The sequence below is a fragment of the Elephantulus edwardii genome, unplaced genomic scaffold (assembly GCF_000299155.1).
Source record: "Elephantulus edwardii isolate Elephantulus edwardi_28Jun2011 unplaced genomic scaffold, EleEdw1.0 scaffold00026, whole genome shotgun sequence".
NCBI classification, from domain to species: domain Eukaryota; kingdom Metazoa; phylum Chordata; class Mammalia; order Macroscelidea; family Macroscelididae; genus Elephantulus; species Elephantulus edwardii.
The window spans coordinates 20,961,732-20,982,876 of NW_006399776.1; the positions used below are offsets into that span (position 1 = coordinate 20,961,732).

The 21,145-nt window shown below is 37.8% G+C and overlaps 1 gene segment (V, D, J or C); it reads left to right on the forward strand.

Annotated features, from left to right (window-relative positions):
- The first annotated feature begins 506 nt into the window (after positions 1 to 506).
- Positions 507 to 14,919, forward strand: LOC102843889. The segment is given in 3 exon segments: positions 507 to 552; positions 658 to 948; positions 14,585 to 14,919. Coding segments are annotated over 3 exon segments (672 nt in total).
- The last annotated feature ends 6,226 nt before the right edge of the window (positions 14,920 to 21,145 follow it).

The following is a 21,145-nucleotide window of genomic DNA, read 5'->3' on the forward strand; positions in this document are numbered from 1 at the left end:
AGTCGGCTTTGACTCATGGGTAGCCCTCCACTTACACGTCTTTAATGGGATGATACTTTCTCCCTTGGAGGTCTGGTGAGTTTGAATTGCTTAAATTCTACACTAAGTAGATTTCTTTAGAAAACATAACATTAAGGAACTCACCAAGCTGCTCTGTGTGACGCCGGATCCTTGATTCTGTGCCTGGCCTCAAGAGGGCAATGCTGCACAATCTAGAGATCTGGTTTCTGCTGGAAAATCAGCCTCATAGGTTCAGCCCCTCCTTCCGGCAGCATGCTGTGGAACTCCCTCCCAGTTGAATTATTTTCGGTCAGGAACACAGGGCAAGACAGAAATTACAGAGCATGCAGTCTCATCTGAGCAATATTTGTATTTTTATCTAAGTGAGGAAGCTTTTCCACTTTCCCATAGCTTCTATTTTGAAGAGCTTAGATTCCACAGCTACTTTTCTGCTTGCTCAGAGATCTTCCAGGGAAAAAAAGCACAGGTGTCTCCACTGCTTAACCATGCAGCTGCTGCTCGTGACAGTATTAGGGATGAATTTTGGCCTGAGTAAGTAGAATTTCAGCATGGTCTCTATTTCTACAGACTCTGAATGAGAACACTTTTCACAGTTAAGTCTGTGCGGTGTTCACATATATTATATTGATTTTGCAGGACAGATCGGAGCCCAGTCAGTGACCCAGCCTGAAGTCCAAGTCTCTGTGTCCGAAGGATCCTCACTGGAATTGAAGTGCAACTTTTCTTATAGTGGAACTCCTTATCTTTACTGGTACGCCAATTACCCCAGCCAAGGCTTCCAGTATCTCCTCAAGTACTATGCCGGGGAAACCCGGGTTAAAGGTCTCAATGGTTTTGAGGCTGAATTTAAGAAAAGTGAATCTTCTTTCAACCTGAAGAAACACTCTGCTGGCTGGAGCGACTCTGCTGAGTACTTCTGTGCTGTGAGTGACACAGTGCTGGGGCCTGCAGAGGGAGCTGATCACAAACTTCCTGAGACAATAAGGAGCACTAAGTCCATGTGAAAGATGTTGAATTAATATATAGTGGATTTCATGATATTCATATCACGTAGTATGCAAGTAAATAGGGATTTGCCGAGTCCACATAGTTGGGAGTGACAACATTTAGAAGGCTGGATATAGGAACTGTTGTATGCCATAGCAGAGTTCTATTTTTCGTTCTCCATTTTATCTTTTTTTTTTAAATTATTATTAAATTTTATTAGTTTTAGTGAACATTTACAGAGATTTTGGGGTTTCATTCATTCATTGTTGCACAGTTTTCTCTACCCTCCTCCCCAGTTCGTTCTTCTCCCACCCCCCTAATGTCTGTTTTAATTGTCCAATTGCCACAGTGCTTGTCAAAGCCAGTTCTGATTAATCTCCTTTGTCAGTGTGTCCTTTGCCATTCCCTATCACTCCTCCCTGAGAGAGACTTCACTCCATTTTCTCTTGAAGTAATAGATGGGAAAGGGTGAGCTCCTTTTGTAGGTTTCCCTCCTTCAAAACATGCCATCCTTCCAACTTGGTAATTTTGAAATATTTCTTCTCTAGTCTTTTTGCACCCTCTTCAGGACAAACCTGTTTATCCTAGCAGTCCGTGCTATATTCAATACTCTTCTCTAGCACCACGACCCAAACAGGTTCGTGCTGGAGGGGGTGAAATCATGTTGCTCCTTGGAGGCAAGAATTTTGAAGCTCTGTGTGACTGCATACTTTGCACATGTTGCAAGGAGGGATCAGTCCTTGGAGAGGGACGTCATGCTTGGGAGGGTGGAGGGACAGTGCAAGAGAGGAAGACCCTGGATTAGGTGGATTGACTGAGTGACTGGGGTAAAGGAGATAGGTGTGTCAGAGACAATGAAGTTGGCTCATGATAGAGCAGCGTTTAGAGCTGTTGTACATGGTATTGCTATCATACATCTATATCTATATTATCTATATCTATATATCATATAGTGACTTGATGGCACATAGCAATGACAAGAGTCTTCCTGGTTTTTCTGCTTTGGGTGATTTCTTCTTATTTTTAAATGCTTGATTTAGGTAGGCATTATTGGGATGAAGAGTGATGTAGAACATGGCATACTCATATGAACTTTAATAAATTACTGGGAATATTGCATAATGGGGAATGATTCAATTCCTTTGTATCTCTTTAAAGACTGCTAAGGAGAGAAGAGACACTAAATCTAGGTGTCAAATTCCACTTGTTTTTAAACAAGTTTGTTTTATTTTGTCCAATGATAAAAATAGGCTCTGGTTCTTTCCATGTTAATTTCTGAAAATTCATATAAAAATATAAAAAATTAGTGTGATAAACTCTCACATACTTTGTTGTCAGGGAAGGCCAGTCCTTGGAGAGGATATTGTGCTTGAGAGGGTAGAGGCCAGTACAAGAGAGAAAGATCATGGACTAGATGAAATGACAGTGACTGTGGCAATGAGGTCAGGTATCTTGGAGACAGTAAGGTCAGCTCAGATTCAGGATCAGAGGGCAAGTTTCATAGATATTATTCATAATAGGATTGCTGTGAGTTGTAGTTGGCTCAATGGTACATAACAACAAAAACAATGTCTCTCAAGTCTTTGAGGCTAATGAGGATTTTAAAGAGAAAAGAGGTTGAATTTTTTAGTTATGTACTTCGTGATGATAAATAGAGATTAAACTTTAAAGGAAATAAAAAATGGATTTTTTTGCAATCATTTATTTTAGGTAAAGGGAATATTAGTTGTTTTTATATGCCATTAAGTCATCTGTGACTTACAATGACCCTATGTTTAAGAGTTCTGAAACCTGCCCTCTCCTGAGCCAGTCTCACTGCTTCCTACACCCTTACCCCCCATTGCCCCAGTTACTGGATCAATCCATCTCATCTGAGGTATTCCCCTACACTCTTCCAAGCATGATGTCTTTCTCTAAAGATCTGTCCTTCCTGGCCACATGCCCAAAGAATGTGAGACAGAGCTTCAAAATCCTAGCTTCCAAGGAGAAACTTAGTTTCACCCTCTCCAAGACAGACCTATTTGTTTTTTCGGTGGTTCATGGTATGTTCAAGACTTTTCTCCAGCACCACAACTCAAAGGCATCAATTTTTCTTTCATCATCCTTCTGTCATTGTCCATCTCTCTGATGCACAGCCTATAATTACAAAGGTCATGGCCTGGATCAGGCACATCTTGGTCTCTAGACTGACATCATTACTTCTCAGTGCTCTGGAAATGTCCATAACAGCAGATTTTCCCAGTGCAATTTGTTTTGATTTCCTGACTGCTGGTGTTAAAAGAGTGTTGGTTGTGGAGCCAAGCAAACTGTAATTGTTAACCTCAATCTATTCTCCTTAATTTTTAAATCACAGTGCTAAGGACTACTAGTGGTATACACATTTGAAAGACTGCTGGAAATGAGGAAAAAAATGTAAAATTATTCTTAATATATTTGTGCCTATTTAATCTGTTTTGTTTTTCAGACTATCCTCTCTACAACTAGGTTAATAAACAACATTCTGATAAAGAAAGGGAAGATTGAAAATGCCAAATATTTCATTATATTGGAGTCAGAATAAATGACTATGGAGCTAGACATTAAAATATTAAATGATGTGTTGCACTGAATAAATCTGTTGCTAAGGCCCTCTAAGTATTAAAGGTCAAGGTTGTATTATTATTTTAAATAAAATTTTTATTTTAAATTGATTTACTTACAATGTTTATATACATTGCCTTACACAACATATCTTTCCCATTTCCTTTACCCACTTCTTCCTCTGCCCATTCAATTGTGTGATCCTGGGATTATCCCCCTACCTATCCTCCCTCCTGCTCTGCTCTTAACCTCACCCCCGACCCTTGGATCCTCATACACATTTTACTGGTTATCTTTCTATTTCTACAATAATGGTTTTATACAGTATTTGCCCTTATGGGACTGAGTTAGTTCACTTAGCATAATGCCTTCCAGTCCCTCCCAGTTTAGGTAGTGATTTACAAAATCATTGCTCCTGCATTCTGTGTTGTGTTCCATTGTGTGAATGTACCACAATATTTTTCTTTTTTTAAAAAAAATTGATATTTTACTGTAAGTTTATAAAGAACTTGGAGTTCCATTCATTCTCTGTTGCTCATTTGTTATGGGATGTTGGGAAGGAAGGGTCTCTGGCCAGGACATATTGCCTCAGCTCCAAATAAGTGCAAGCCTCCCAATGTTCTTTAATATGGGGTAGAGAAAGCTCCCCTGTGTTTGGCTGTACCAGCTTGAGAAAGTTGGCCACCTGGGAAGACGGCTGCCACATCTGTTGGTCTGGGAGTGCACAAGGCTGAGGTTCTCCTAACCAATCCACATGTCCCACATCTGTAAGTCTACCCTATCCTGCCTTCCTATTTATGTAAGTGCACTGCAGATCCCAATAAAATTGAGCTGGATTGACTCTGATCCTCTCCCAGAGTGGTGTATCTCTGTCATGCTAACTGCCATCAGGGTGTCACTGTTAAGTTGCTGGTGAACTGACAGCCACACTCATTTTCCTCCCTGCCCACCTCCCCAGATCACTTTTTTCTTTGGAAAAAAAAGTTCTTTCATTGTTATACAGTTCGTTCTCCCCATCCCACCCCTGGACTACTTTACTATGCAACTACTATTCTGAACTCTTGTCATGCCAATAATACCTATTCATATGTTCCTTTTATACAGTTTTCTTCCTCGTCTGTTTCAATGCCATGTACATTATTTATCCCCTCTTTTCTTAGTTTCCCTCAACCCCCATATCAGTTCTATTCTATAACTGACATTATACAGTATTTATCTTTTTTTGACTGAGATATTTCACTCAGCATAATGTCCTCCATGGTCACCCATTTTGTGTAATACTTCAGAGTTCTTGGTTTTTCAGTGCTGCATAATATTCCATTGTGTGAATATACCACAGCTTTTCTATCATTCATTTTTTGATGGGCATTTGGGCTGTTTCCAACTCTTTGCTATTGTGAACAAAGCAGCAATAAAGCATGCATCTGCTTGGGTGGCAGTTCTGGCTTATTTAGGGTATATTCCCAGTAGTGGAATTGTTGGGTCAAATGGTAATTTCTTTATTCATTTGATTGTGGTTGGATAATTGTAATGTTTCCATGTTCTTGCAATGGTTAGTAATGCTGCTATGAACATTGGTCTACAAGTCTCCATTTGTGCCTCAGTTCTCACTTTCTCAGCATATATTCCAAGCACTGGAATAGCTGGGTCATATGCAATTCCTGTGTTCAGCTTTTTGAGGAAACATCATTTTTATTTTTCATAAGTGCTTTGCTTATTCAGGGTTTCTTTCCTCTCCAAATAAACTTGACAATTTCCCTTTTGATCTCCTTGAAAAATGAATTTGTTATCTGGATTGGGATTGCATTAAACATGTAGATTGCTTTTGGTAGGATTGTAATTTTCACAGTAGTGAGTCTTCCTATCCATGAACAGGGCACATTTCCCCATTATTGTGTCTCAGGGGAATGTTCTGTAGTTTTCTTTGTACTGGTCTTTTCTGCCATGTCCCTAGGTAGGTTCACTCCCAAGTATCTCAATTTGTGGCTGGCTATTGTAAATAGTATTGTTTTCTTGGCTTCCTTCTCTGATTGCTCTTTGGTATTGTAGAGGAAGCCAATGATTTTTAGATATTGATCTTATATCCTGCCACTCTACTAAATTGATCTACTAGCTCTAACAGTTTTTATTTGTTTGTTTTTTTTGTTGTTGTTGAGTCCTTGGAGTTTTCTATGTATACTATCATATCATTTGCATATAGCGATAGTTTAACCATCTCTTTGCCAATCTGGATACCTTTTATTTTCTTCTCTTTTTGTATTGCCCTAGAAAGCACTTCCAATACAATATTAAATAGAAGTGGTGACAGTGGTATTCTTATCTGGTTCCTGTTTGAAAGAAAATGCTTTCAGTTTTTCTCCATTGAAAATGACATTAGCTCTTGGTTTGGCATACATACTTTTCACTATGTTGAGGAAATTCTCTTCCATTCCACTCTTTCTCAGGAAGGAGTATTGGATTTTGTCAAATGCCTTTTCTGCATCAATTGCTATGAATATGTGGTTCTTGTTATTATTATTTTTAATGTTGAACCATCCTTCCATACCTCATGAATTCCAGTTGGTCATGATGAATTTCTTTCTTTTTTTTTTAATGTGCTTTTGGATTATATTGACTAGGCTTTTGTTAAGGATTTTTGCATCTATATTCATGAGAGATATTGGGCTGTAAGGTTTTTTCTTGGTAATATCTTTGTCTGGTTTTGATATTTGATATTAGGGTTACCATTGCTTCATAGAATGACTCTGGGAGTGTTCCTTCAATTTTTTGAAATAATTTAAATAAAATTGGTGTTAGATCGTCTCTGAATGTTTGATAGAATTCAGCTGTGAAGTCATCTGGTCCAGGACTTTTCTTATGGGGAAGTCTTTTTATGACCTGTTAATTTTTTTTATTTTTTTGTGATGGGTCTGTTCAAGTATTCTACATGTGTCTTTGTCAATCTGGGTAGGGCAAGAGTTTCAAGGAATTTGTCCATTTCCCCTAGGTTTTCAAATTTATCAGAGTATAGATTTTCATAGTATTATAATATTATCAATTTAATTTCATCTGGTTATGTTGTGATGTCACCTCTATAATTTCTTAATCAAGTTATGTGTCTTCTTCCCCCCTCCCCTTTGTTAAGTTTGCCAGTGGTTTGTCAATTTTATTGACTATTTTGAAAATCCAGCTCCTATCTTATTGATGGTTTCAATTATGTTTTGTTTTCTATCTCATTGATTTCACCTCTTGTTCTTGTAATTTCTCTTCTTCTAGAGGCTGTTGGGTTAGATTGTTCTTTTTCTATTTGATGAAGGTGTTGAGTTATATCATTGATCTATCTTTCTCTTTCTCTCTCTCTCTCTTTCATGTCTGTGCTTATTGCTATGAACTGCTCTCTGAGGACTGCCTTAGCTGTATCACAGAGATTTTTGGTACGTTGTATTTTCCTTTTTATTTTGTTGGGGCCTGACTAACTTGTAAAGCAAGATTAGCCCTGTACCATAAGACCAGCAAGACTAACTCCATCTTGGCTATAGCATCTGCTTGACAGTAAACAACTCAAGGAAGTAGGATGTTAAAAAGTAAGAATGACACAGCCATTTTGTGCAAGTAGCCATTTTAAGCCAAGTTCAAATGTGCAGATGTTTGAAGGGGAGCAAAAACAAGTTTAACCGTTCCTTGAACCCCAAGGCCAAGCAGGGATGTGCAGAGTGGTATGTCCCTCCCTAAAGACTCTGTTTATACTTCACTTCTGATGGCCTTGCTTGCTAATTAGAAGCCTTGCTAGCAGGTGGCTCATAAATCAGAACAAATGTATTGTCAACCTTGAGGCTGAGTTGTTTTTCTGTTCACTGCAAAAAGAATATAAGACAGGAGCTCAGTAATAAACTTTGCTATCCACCATCAGCTGGTAGCCTCTCTGTGTCTTCATTTAATCCTCGTCCCTTCTCTCAGTGGAACTGTTTGCTATAATGAGGCTGGAACCTCTTATTATTTATGTAAAGAAATTTTTTTATTTCATTCTTTATTTGTTTTATAACCTAATCCTGGCCTAGTGGAGAGTTATTTAGTTTCCACATGGATGGTTTTATAAGCTTTACCCTTCTTTGGTTAATTTCTATTTTTATGGCATTGTGGTCTGAGAAGATACTTTATATTATTTCAATATTTTTTAATTTGTTGAGGCTTACTTTGAGTCCTAATATGTGAGTGATTCTGGAGAATGTACCCTGTGTACTTTGGAAGAAAATGAATTGAGTTTTAGTTGGGTACAGTACCCCAAATACATCCACAAGTTCGAGTTGGCTGATTTGTATAGTTTATATCTTCTGCATCTTTATTGAGTTACTTTTGAGTTGATCTTCCTTGGGTGATAGTGGTGTGTTGAAGTTTCCTACCACTGTTGTGATGCTATTTCTTTCTTCAATCTGTTAATCATTGTTTTATGCATTTTTCAGGTCTAATATTTGTTGTATAAATATTGACCAAGGTTATGTCTACTTGATCTATTGTACCATTAATCACTATGTAATGCCCTTCTCTCCATCTTCTTTTGATGCTTTCTGGGTCATTCAATATATTGTCCATAGTATCTTTCAACATTGTGATACTAGGCTTAAATTTGTTTTCAGTTCTTTTAGCTTGAGAAATGCAGAGTAAGTTATTCTCTTTTTATTCTCCAATTCCAGCTTGGTTTGTCCTTGAGCTGCCCTTTGAAATAATTTGTTCAGCTCTTTCACTTTGACATCTTTTCCTTTATCTTTGCCTTCTTGACGTTGCAATGCTTCTGACATCCATTTTTATTTTTTCTTTCTCCTCTGTTTTTGTAATGACGGTTTGCTTTCTTCATGGATGATATCCTTGATATCATCCCACAACTCATCTTGCCTTCTATCATTGGTATTTTATGAGTCTTAAGATGGTTCTGAAATTCTGACGAAATTGATTCAAGATCCTATCTTGGTTCCTGTGAACTTATTTTAATTTTCTTCATTCTCAGTTTGAACTTACGTATGAGTAATTGATTATCTGACCCACAGTCGGCCCCTGGACTAGTTTTGACTGCTGATACTGAGCTTCTCCAATGATTTCTTCCACAAATGTAGCCAATCTGATTTCTGTGCAGCCCATTGGGTGAAATGCATGTGTAAAGTCATCTTTTGTGTCTTTTAGAAAAGTATTTGTAATGAATAAATCATTATAAATACAAAATTCAATTTTTTTCTAGCCTCATTTCTATCACCAAGCCCATACTTTCTCTTTTTAAATTTTTTTTAATTTTTATTTTATTAATTTTGTGTGTGTACTGTCAAATGGGATCTGACTGGTATAGGAGGAGATTGCCCCTCCTTCTCCAGCAGAGCATCTGGTGGATTCAAACTGCATGCCTCTGGGATTGCAGTGCAGCTTCTTGCCACTTGGCCACCAGAGCTCCCTTCAAGCCCATATTTTCCAACTACTGTTCCTTCTTCACTGTTTCCTACTTTTGCATCCCAGTCACCAATTATCATTAACACAGCCTGATTGCATGTTCAGTCAACTTAGGACTGCAAAATTTGATAAAAATTCTCAATTTCTTTCCTTTGGCATTAGATATAGAAACTATACTTATAATAGTCATTAATGAATCTTCCTTGTATGCATATGGATATTGTCCTATCTCTCAAAACATCAAATTTCAAGATAGATCTTGAAATTGACTTTTTGACTATGAATGCAGCATCATTCTTCTTCTGTTTCTCATTTCCTGCATAGTATAACATATGTGGCCGTTGCTGGTCCATCACATCTCACTATTGCCTAGTATGTTGATATTCATGTATTCCATTTCATTTTTAACAATTTGTAGTCTTTCAAAATTCAGGCTGTGAACATTCCATATACCAATTGTTAAACAATGGTTGATACTGATTTCTCCCACTTCAACTGACTTCCAATCTGAGCTCTACCACTACTCTACTGTAACTCTCCTCTTTGTTTAGTGTTCGTAGGATTTTCAAAATCCTTTTATTTAGGAAGTATATGGCTCATTCTGCTTCCTAGTTTGTTTTAATCAGCATCAAAAGAAGATGGAATGAATATACAGAGTCACTCTACCAGAAAGAATTGATTGACACTGAAAAATTTCAGTAAGTACCATATGAATAGGAGCTAATGATAAAGAAAGAGAAAGTGGAAGCTGCATTGAAAGCATTAGCAAAAAGTAAGGCCCCAGGAATTGATGAGATACCAATTTACTTGTTTCAATTAACAGAGGCAGCCTTGGATGCAATCATCAGTTTATGCCAGGAAATTTTGAGGATGGCTGGCCAATAGATTAGAAGATGTCCATATTTGTTCCTATTCCCAAGGAGGGTAATCTAACTGAACGTGGAAATTATCAAACAATATCATTGATATCACATGCAAACAAAATACTGCTGAAGATCATTAAAAAATGGTTGGAACAGTACATAGGTAGGGAATTGCCAGAAGTTCAAGCAGGATTTCATGGCACCAGAGATATCATTGCTGGTGTCAGATGGATCCTGGCTGAAAGTAAGGAATACAAGAAGAATGTCTATTTGTGCTTTATTGACTATACAAAAGTGTTTAACTGTGTGGATCATGACAAGTTGTGGCTGACATTAAAATAATGGGAATCCCAGAGCACTTGATTGTACTCAGGAGGAACCTATACCTGGACTAAGAGGCTGTCATGTGAACAGAGCAGGGGAACACTGCATGGTTTGATATTGGGAAAGGAGTGCATCAGGGATATATTCTATCTCCATACCTGTTCATACTACATGCTGAGTAAATTATCTAAGAAGCTGAACTCTACAAAGAGGAGTGTGGCATCAGGATTGGAGAGAGATTAATCAATAACCTGCATTATGCAGATGACACAACCTTGCTTGCTATAAGTGAGGAAGACTTGAAGCACTTGTTGCAGAAGATTAAGGGCTACAGCCTTCAGTATAGATTGTGTCTCAATATCAAGAAAACAAAGATTCTTACCACTGGACCAAGAAGCAGTGTTATGATGGATAAAGAGGAGATTGAAAATGTCAACGGCTTCATCTTGCTGGGATCTACAATTAACACCCATGGTATCAGCAGTCAGGAAATAAGGAGATGCATTGCATTGGGAAAATTGCAGTTAGGGACCTTTCCAAATTATTGAAGGGTAGTAATGTCACTTTGAGGATTAAGGTGTGTTTGATTCAGGTGACAGTCTTTCTGATTACTAGCTATGCATCTGAGACCAGGACATGAATAAGGATGAGAGAAAAAAGAATTGATGCCTTTGAGTTGTGGCATTGGAGAAGAACATTGAACATCCTGTGGATGACCAATAGAATGAATAGATATGTCCTGGAGTAGGTGCAGCTAGAGTACTCTTTGGAGGCAAGAATGATGAGGCTTTGCCTAAAATACTTTGGACATATTGCTATTCCTTGGAGAGGGACATGATGTTGGGAATCATGGAGGGTCAGTGAAGGAGAGGAAGACTCTCAACCAGGTGGACTGACAAAGTGACTGCTGCAATGGGCTCTTGTGTATCAGGAGGTGTGAGGATGGTACAGGACAGGACTGGGTTCAGATCTTTTGTTCATAGGGTCGCTATGAGTCATACTTGACTCGATGGCACCTAAAAACAACATTTTCAGCATCAAGAAGACAAAAATTCTCATCATAATATATGGAGAAAAGACTGAAATTGTCAGTTATTTCATTATACTTGGATTCACAATCCACCCCCTTGGTGTCAGCAGACAAGAGATGTATTGCATGGGGCAAATCTACTGTGAGGGATTTCTCCAAATTACTGAGGAACAATGGTCTTTATAATCACTTGCTGTGGCTATGAGAGTTGGACAATGAATAAGGATAACAGTAGAATTGATGCCTTTGAGTTGTGTTGGAGAAGAGTATCTGAATATTCCGTGGTTTGCAAAAAAACAAAACCAAAAAAACCAAATAGATATGCCTTGGAAAAAGTGAAGTCAAAGCTCTCCTTGGAGGCAAGGATGGTGAAACTTCCCTTCACATATTTGGGGTATGTTTCTAGGAGAATCTATTCCTTGGAAAGAGATATGATTCTTGGAAAGGTAGAGAGAGGGTCAGCAAAAGAGGGGAAGATCCTCAATGAGATGGATCAACACAGTGACTGCAGTAATGGGTTCGAGTATGTCAGAGATGATGAGGATGGCATGAGATAGGACGTGGTTCAGACTTGCTGTTCACAGGGTTGTTATGAGTCGTACTCAACTCAATGGCACCTAAAAACAACACGACTACATTATAGTTAGTGCAGGCTTCAGATTCTCTTTGGACATCTATTTTAATCTTTTATTGTTTTTCCTGTCTTTGTTCCTTTTGCTTTCTTCATGGATGATGTCCTCCTACAGCTCATCTTGTCTATAGTCATTAGTGTTCAGTGCATCAAATTTATTCTCAAGAGGGTTTTTAAATTCCTTTGAGATAGACTCAAAGTCATATTTTGGTTCTCATGGACTTGCTGTGTTCAGGTACCAGAAAAGGTCTTGTTTGGCTTCTGGATTTTCTCCTAAAAATAGCTCACTTTGGTGTTCTAGATAGTGGATTCATTAGACTTCATAATTTCTTGGAGTTAGTTCTTTAAATTTTTATTTCATTAGCCTTTTCAGTGGTTGTGTATTTAATTTTTATATTAAATTTAGTATTACTTGATATACTTTGGTTTGTTTTTAGTATTTTGACTGATTCTTGACTAAGTCCAATTCTCTGAAGCCCAGCTTCTATTTTCTTAAAGATCAGTTGTTATAAAAGATTCTATTATAAGCTGTATCTTAAACAATTTTTGTCATTGATCACGTAGCCCTGAAATATTCCCTTTAAACCTATTGCTACAATCCCTCACAACATTCATCTTATTATGAGCACAGTGTGAGGAAAATAGATTCCTTCAGGGGAATGAAAGTTTGTGGAGAACAGAAGGGACAAGCCTGACTAAAAAATAAAAATAATGTAGATCAAGGAAAGTATGACTGGTCCTTCTATATTTCTGTTTGCATTTATATTCTGTTTAGATCTCAGGTAGAATTGTTGTTAGGTGATTTTCAGTCAAGTACAACATAGTGACCCAGTGAACAATAGAGCTGAACTCCATTCTATTCTGTACCATCCTCATAATTTCTGACATACTTGAGTCTGAAGTCTTTGTGCTAATTCATCTGGTGAAGGATCTTCCTATTTCTTTCCAAACATGATGTCCCTCTACAAGGAATAGCCTCTTCTAACAACATACCCAACTATGTGAGATAAAACTTTATCATCTTTCTTTACAAGGAGCTCTCTGACTGTACTTTCTCAAAGATATATCTGTTCTCAGGAGTCCATGTGATACTCAGAGCTCTTCTCCAACACTGATAAGCAACATCTTGATAGATGGAGGAAAGATTTAAATTGCCATTGATTTCATTATACTTGGATCCACAACCAACACCTTTGGGGCCACCAGTCAGATTCTCCCACATCACAGGAAAGGCACCAATTCTTCTGTCATCCTTATTCATTGTCCAGTTGAAAAGACCATGGCTTGAATCAGATATGCCTTAGTCCTAAAACTGATAACATTACTTCTCAAAAAATTTGAAGAGGTACCTGACTGCAGGCTTTCCTAGTGCAATGCATGTTCTGATCTTCTGAATGCTGGTACCAAGAGTGTTGATTGTGGATGCAAATAAGATGAAGTTGTTGACAGTTTCAAGCTTTTATTCATCCATTAAAATGTTGCCTATCAGTTCAATACCCATGTGGTGATAAAGAGTAAATACTAGAACCTTCTGTTCTATTTAATGTAAAGCAAACAAAAAAATAAGCAACATCAGGATAAAGAGATAAAAGATTGATGCTGTCAAGGAGATTTAATTTTATGTAGATCCTCAATAAACATTCATGTAAACAGCAGCAAGGGAATCAAATGAGAAATTTCAAATGGCAAATCTGTGCCGTTACTTTTCAACTAACTTGCAGAAGTTAGACAATGAATAAAGAAAATGAGAAAAAAATTGATTCCATTTCCTGATGGTTTGTGAGCTCTCTGAGACAATTCAATGAATCAAAGAGCCCAAAAATCAGAGTGGGAGTACTTAGGGGAGCAAGGGTTGATGTTATAGATGGTGATGTGGTAACACAGTTTAGAAATGTTGAATATTTGGAACATATTTTAACCTCTACTTCAGAGGAACTAGCTTTGTGCGAATCCTTACAAAAGATATTATGTATACATAGTTGTTGTTGATTGCCTTCAAGTTGAACACAACTCATAATAACCCTATGGACAAAAAGTCTGAAGCCCCTCTACAACTATCGACATTTATCAAAGTTCATAGAGTTTCTGGAGGCATGTTGTTTAGGAAGTGGATGCCACTCCTGTATATATAATCATTGACTCATAAGAAAAAATTTCTAATTAAGGAACTAATGGTAAAAACTAATTATTCTCAAGAATATCATATTATGCAGTTTCCATGTAGGACCATGTACTATGGGGGGAATAAACTTATGAATATACTAGTATTTTTGTTTATTTACAAGGCAGCATCTTATGGATAACAGATATTTTAGATGCAGCGTCAGAAATGAAGATATAGGTCTGATTTTGGGGAGGAGACAGGAAAACATCTGTGTTTAGGATTGCCCACAAGAGGGTGCATCTTTCTAACACACGTATGCTTCCTGCTTATTTTATGAAGGTCACATTGAGCCTTTTACTGTAAATTTAACCTATCCTCGCACTAAGACTCAAGAGCAACAGAGGTTTTAAAGATGAATGTTTCTCCAAGATCAGTGATTATTATATTCTTACTATTTGGTAAGTAGAATGAAACTTAAATCTCTGAGACTTTTATTCTATTATTTCAGTATAGTATCTAATAGTGATTGTCCTATATATTCTAGAATTTTTCTATTAATTAATGAACCTTTCTAGCAATTTTTCTAGAACCACCTTATACCCCTGGTAACATAAAAATGTTATATTTTTCAGGTAGAAGCAATGGAGACTCAGTGACCCAGACAGAAGGCCAAATAGCCCTCTTTGAAGGGACTTTTCTGACTGTGAACTGTTCCTACACTACCACACAGTACCCTGCCCTTTTCTGGTATGTCCAATATGCTAACAAAGGTCTACAGCTTCTCCTGAAAGCCACAGTAGCCAAAGACAAGGGAAGTTACAAAGGATTTGAAGCCACATACGATAAAGAAACATCTTCTTTCCACTTGGAGAAAGCCTCAGTGCAAGAGTCAGACTCAGCTGTGTACTACTGTGCTCTGAGCGACACAGTGATGGGAACTGCAGGGGGAGCTGCGCGCAAACCCTAGCAGCACAGGTGGGACAGGTGGCTGAGTCTCTGATGCACCCCAATTTAGGGACCAGGGGCTAGTATATTATTGCTGAAAATGAAGCTTGAACATTGCTGTCAACTACCACCCAATGAGGTACTCAAGTTGGTGTGAAGTCTAGCCAAATTCACAGAAGAACAATTTATAAACATATCTACAGACAATGCTTCAGTGATATGTTTTTGTTGTCACTAGGTGCCGTCCAGCTGAATACAACTCATAGAGACCCTACAAAAAGTATATCTGAAAACAGTCTTACCCTGTGCCATCTTCACAATCTCTGACACACTCAAGCTCAGTGAGTACTGTGCAAGTACTGTGTCAATCCATTTGATTAAGAGTCTTCCTCTTGTTTGTTGTTCTGCAACTTTTCCAAACATGACGTCCTTCTCCAAGGCTCCAAGGCATAACCTGTCCTACCAACATGCCCTAAGTATGTGAGATGAAGCTTTATCATCTTTGTCTCCAAGGAACACTTTGGCTACACTTTCTTTGAGATATATCTGTTTATTCCTTTGGTAGTACACGGGCTATTCACTACTCCTCTTCAACACCACAACTCAAAGGCGTCAATTCTTTTTCTGTCATCCTTATTCATTGTCCAGCTCCCAGATATGTAACAAGTGATTACAAAAACCATAGCAAAAATCAGGTAACTTTAGTCCTTGAAGTGACATCATCGATCTTCAATACTGGAGAGGCCCCTGACTACAGAGTAAAAGCCAACTTTGTCCCCAATTCCTCAACTAGAATTTGTGATTCTGAATATAATAGATAAAAAAAGTTATATGCTATTATAGTCTCCTGATCTTGTCTCAACTCACCCAAGGAAACATTGTTCAGGGGCATATCCAGAGCAAATAAATTTGCATACACTGTTAACCTGAAGATTTTAGAGTGCATCATTCCTGCTAAGCCCCAAGTCAGCAAACTGAAACCTAAGTTTCTATTTCTTGAAAGTTCATAACCTTCTCTGAATTGGAAACATAAAGCAACCAATTAGGCTTTCCCCAATCACTTTAATTTAGTTAGGAATTTCTCTTAAGTCCTAAATAAGAAGAATGTCTGCCATCTTCTCTAGGAGGGAAAAAAAAAGGATACTCCAAAGTCAAACATATTCTGTAGAGGACTTTCTATGGATACATAAACAAGACTAAGACTAGAAAAAGACAAAATTATTCCCAAATGAATGAAATTATGAGCATGAAGCTGAAGGGATTTAACACATCACAGTCATGACTTTCATTGATATAATTTGGAGACAAAATCATCAATAAATCATAATTGGTGGCAATTGTGATCCATCATGTTTATGATACTACAAGAACACAACAATTGATTGCTGTCAAGTCAGAACTGCTCACCCTCCAGCAGGTTTTCAGAAGCTATTAATTGAACAGTAGGAGATTGTCCATCTTTCTCCTGCAGATCAGCAGGTGGATTTGCATTGCTTCACTTTAGGTTGGCAGGACAACTCCTTAACCACGATGCCACCAGATATTATTGTTGTTGCATATCTGCAAATTTGGACCAACTCATCACTGACCCTTCAGCAGGTTTTCAAAAGTAGTAAAAGTAATGTTCCAGAAAATGCAGTCAAATGCCATCAGAGCAGCTAGTGGGCAAAGGACCAAGATTCTTATACTATTACAGCTTGAAATGTTTTACAGAATTTGTTCTATGTCTTTGGCTACATGGTGGTTGGAGCTGTGATTCATGGTCTTTCAGTTATTTTTAGTAAGTTATTAAGGACACACACCAGGTCAATTCCCAGATTACATACAGATTTCAAGGGTGAATTTCCCTCTCTGGATTTGCCTAATAATTGTAATCCACTTTCAATTATACTCTTCCAGAGAGCCAACTGCCATTTCCTAGTCTTTTCAAGTCTCACTAAGCATAGTATCACAGTTAATGATAAAAATTAAATTCTGAATTTACATCAAGAAATATAGATGTTCACAAACTAATTGCTTCTGAATTAAATTCTAATACACATCCAAACTTCAATTGTTCACTGTGGCTTCCTTGTTGCGTTGTGAACTTTTGTCTATAAAGACCCTTCTGCTTTGTATCCTTCTTGGGAGTTTCTACTTTTAGAACAGATGCTGTCCTGTTTCTGTCCCACTTATTTCTAAATAAAATCAATATGTTTGAGCAAATTTGACCCTTGCTATAATTTTCTTTTCACAATGTTTAATATCTACTTGACAAGCTGAGCAAGAAGAAGTGATTTCCTTGTGAAACTTCAAATAGTAAGTTTTTAAAGGTAGAAATAAATAAAAGAAAGGAGTTAGACACAAGACCACATATTTATAAAGAGAGAATTGAGATTTTCATTTGCTTCTTAATTAAACCAGTTTTGCTGGCACAGTGGTTAATTGTTCCATTGCTAACTGAAAGGTTGGAAGATTGAATGCACCCACTTCTTTAGGGAGAAAGATAGAATACTTGGCTTCTATAAAAGACCACAGCCTTGGGAACTTATGGGGCAGGTCTTCTCTGTCCTATAGAACCACTGTAAGGCACTATAATTTATTCACCATGTGGATAATAACAAATTATGGATTACATTTCAAAGAATCGGGATTCCAGAACCTTTAACTATGCTTTTGTGGGACCTGAATATAGACCAAGAGTTGATCTTTCTAGAAAAGCAAAGCATTTCACTTAGTTTCATATCAGGAGAGAGATATAAGTTAGGCATATAATTTTTCTATACTTGATCAATTCGGACTGTGAACCAAAAAATCTGAGAAGCTGTGGTATGTGAAAAAAGAATGCAGCATAAATGTTGGAGGAAGACACATTAACAACATGCTCAGTGGTGGTCTAGTCCATAGGGAGTTGTGCTTCTCTGTCAGTTCAAATCCATCACAGGCTCTGAATGAAAAGATAGACAATCTTTTCCCATGTAACTTACAGCCTCAGAACCCAATAGAAGATAAGCAATGAGTTGGTTATGACTCAACAACAATGAGTTTGAGTTTTGAGAGACAAGTGGATGACACAATCTTCTTGTGGAAAAAGAAGAAGACGTGGAGCCCCTGTTGATGAAGAAGAAAGATCATATTGCCTTGAGATCAGATTACCTCTTACTATAAAGAGAAGTAAAACAAAAGGAAGAGATGCTGAAGTAAAAGAGGTGAACAGAAGATTTCAAAGGGCAGCTCAAGAAGATTAAGCAGCACACTATAGCAGAATGTGTAAAGGGTTAGAATTAGAGAATAAAAAAAAGGAAAGAACTCAGCATTTTTCAAGCTGAAAGAACTGCAAAAAAATAAGAAAAGAAAATTAAGAGAATACCAAGAGATGATATGGGCACACTCTTGAATGATGCAGGAAGCTTCAAAAGAAGCTGGAGGGTATTCACTGAGTCACTATATAAAAAAGAATTGGTTGACACTGAAATATTTCCATAAGTAACATATGAATAAGGGCCAATGGTAACGAAGGAAAAAGTTAGCACTTAAAGCATTGGCAATAAAATAAAGCACTGGCAAAAAAACCCAAAAGGCCACAGGAATTAATGGGATACCAATTGACATGTTTCAACTAAATGCAGCCCTGGACATGATCACCAGTCTATGCCAGGGAATTTGGAGAAGAGTCACTGGAAGAGATCCATATTTGTTTCCATTATTAAGTGATCTGACAGAATGTGGGAATTATCAAATAATACCACTAATATAAACCACAAGCAAAATACCGTAAGGATCATAAAAAAACGGTTAAAACAGTACATTGAGAGAGAACTATCAGAAGTTCAAGCTGGGTTTACAAGAGGCTGTGGCACCAAGAATGTCATTGCTGATGTCATATGGATTCTGGCTGAAAGAAGAAAATACCAGAAGACTATGCAAAGCATCTGGCTGTGTGCATCATAGCCAATTATAGCTAATACCGAGGAGAATAGGAATCCCAGAATACTTAATTATGCTTCTATGCAATATTTACCTAGATCAAGAAGCTGTTGTCCAAAAAAAGCAAAGGAACACTGGATGGTTTAAAATCAGGAAAGGTGTACATCAGCATTGTATTCTTTGTCCATACCTATTCAATCTATAAGCTGAGGAAACAAACATTCATGAAGCTGGACTCTATGAAGAAGAATACGGTCTCAAGGAAGACACATCAACAACCTGTAGTATGCAGATGACACAAACTTGCTTGCTGAAAGTAAAAAGGACTCGAAGGGCTTGCTGCAGAAGATAAGGCTACAGCCTTTAATATGGATTACATCTCAACATCAAGAAGACAAAAGTCCCACCATTGACTGATAGGCAACATAATGATAGATACAGGAAAGACTGAAATTGTCAATGATTTCATCTTACTAGGATCCACAGTCAAGACCCTTGCCTTGGGAAAGTGTGCAGTCAAGAACCTCCCCAAATTTTTTAGGAACAATGATGTCAGTTTGAAAGTGTGCTTGCAGGATATGAACAGACACTTCACCAAGGAAGACATTCAGATGGCCAACAAGCACATGAAGAAATGTTCAAAATCCATAGCTCTGAGAGAGATGCAAATCATGACAACTATGAAATATCATCTCACCCCAGTAAGACTAGCAAAATTTAACAGAACAACAAGCAAAAAATGCTGGCGAGGTTGTGGAGAGACTGGAACCCTTATTCACTGTTGGTGAGAGTATAAAATGGTGCAACCACTGTGGAAAGCAATGTGACGCTTTCTTAAAAAGTTGCAAATAGAGATACCATTTGACCCAGCAATTCCACTACTGGGAATATACCCTAAAGAGACCATAAATGGCACCCAAGTAGATATATGCATACCCATGTTTATTGCGGCTTTGTTTACAATAGCAAGGAGTTGGAAACAACCCAAATGCCCATCAACAAACGAGTGGGTAGAGAAGCTGTGGTATATTCGCACAATGGAATATTATGCTGCATTGAAAAATAAGGAACTCATGCAATATTATTCAAAATGGGTGACCCTGGAGGACATTATGCTGAGTGAGGTATCTCAGTCACAGAGGGACAAATGCTATATGGTGCCTCTGTTGTAGAATGAGGCTGACATCGGGATGGGGGTAAGACTGAGAAGAAAAACTGGATGAAATATGTTTATGGCATTGAAGTCTTTGGGGGAGAGAATATTTTATATTTTAGGGCATTATGTTTATCGTAAGACTACGGAATGAGGGTTGCAGGGTGGATTGTATTTGGGGGTTGGGGGATGTGTGTGGGGGATTGCGTTACCAATGAGGGAGTTTTTCTTTTGCGTTTGAAGGAGAGGAGCAAACGGGGAGGGGGCGGGGAGAGGGGTGCAACAATGAATGAATGGAATTCCAAAATCTCTGTAGATGTTCATTGAAATGAAAAATAAAGAAATTTAAAAAAAAAGAAAGTGTGCTTGATTCAGGGCATGGTCTTTTCAATCACTTGCTGTGCATCTGAAATCTGGACAATAAATAAGGATGACAAAAGAATTGATGCCTTTGAGTTGTAGTATTACAGAAGATTACTGAATATCCCATGGATTGCCAAAAGAACAAGCAGATAAATCTTAAATAAAGTATAGCCAGTGCTCCTCAGAGACAAAATGACAAAGCTTCCATGCACATACTTTGGGCATATTTTTAGGACAAGTTATTCCTTGGAAAGGTACATCAAGCTTGGAAAGGCGAGGGACCAGTGAAGGGGAGGAAGACCCTTAACCAGAGGGCTTGATACAGTGACTGTAGCATGGGCTTATGTATGTCAGAGGCTAGCATAGGATGAGACTAGCACAGGCTAGAACAAGGTTCAGATCTGTTGTTCATAAGGTTACTCCGAGTTGTACTTGACTCAAAGGCACCTAATAAAAATAAAACATTATAAAAGAAACAAAAACCTCTCACAATTGGATCAATGAGCAAATCATATGTAACCAAGAAAAGATGAAAATTGTTAAGGATTTCATTTTACATGGACTCACAGTCAATGATTAAGGAAGCAGCAGTCATGAAATAAAAATTGCACTAAATAAATCTACTTTAAAAGATCTCTTTAGGGAGCTCTGGTGGCCTAGTGGCAAGACGCTGCACTGCAATCCCAGAAGCACGCGGTTCAAATCCACCAGATGCTTTGCTGGAGAAGGAGGGGGCAATCTCCTCCTGTACCAGTCAGATCTGATTTGATGGTACACATAAAAATAATACAATTAAGAAAAAAAGATATCTTTAAAGTATTAAAAA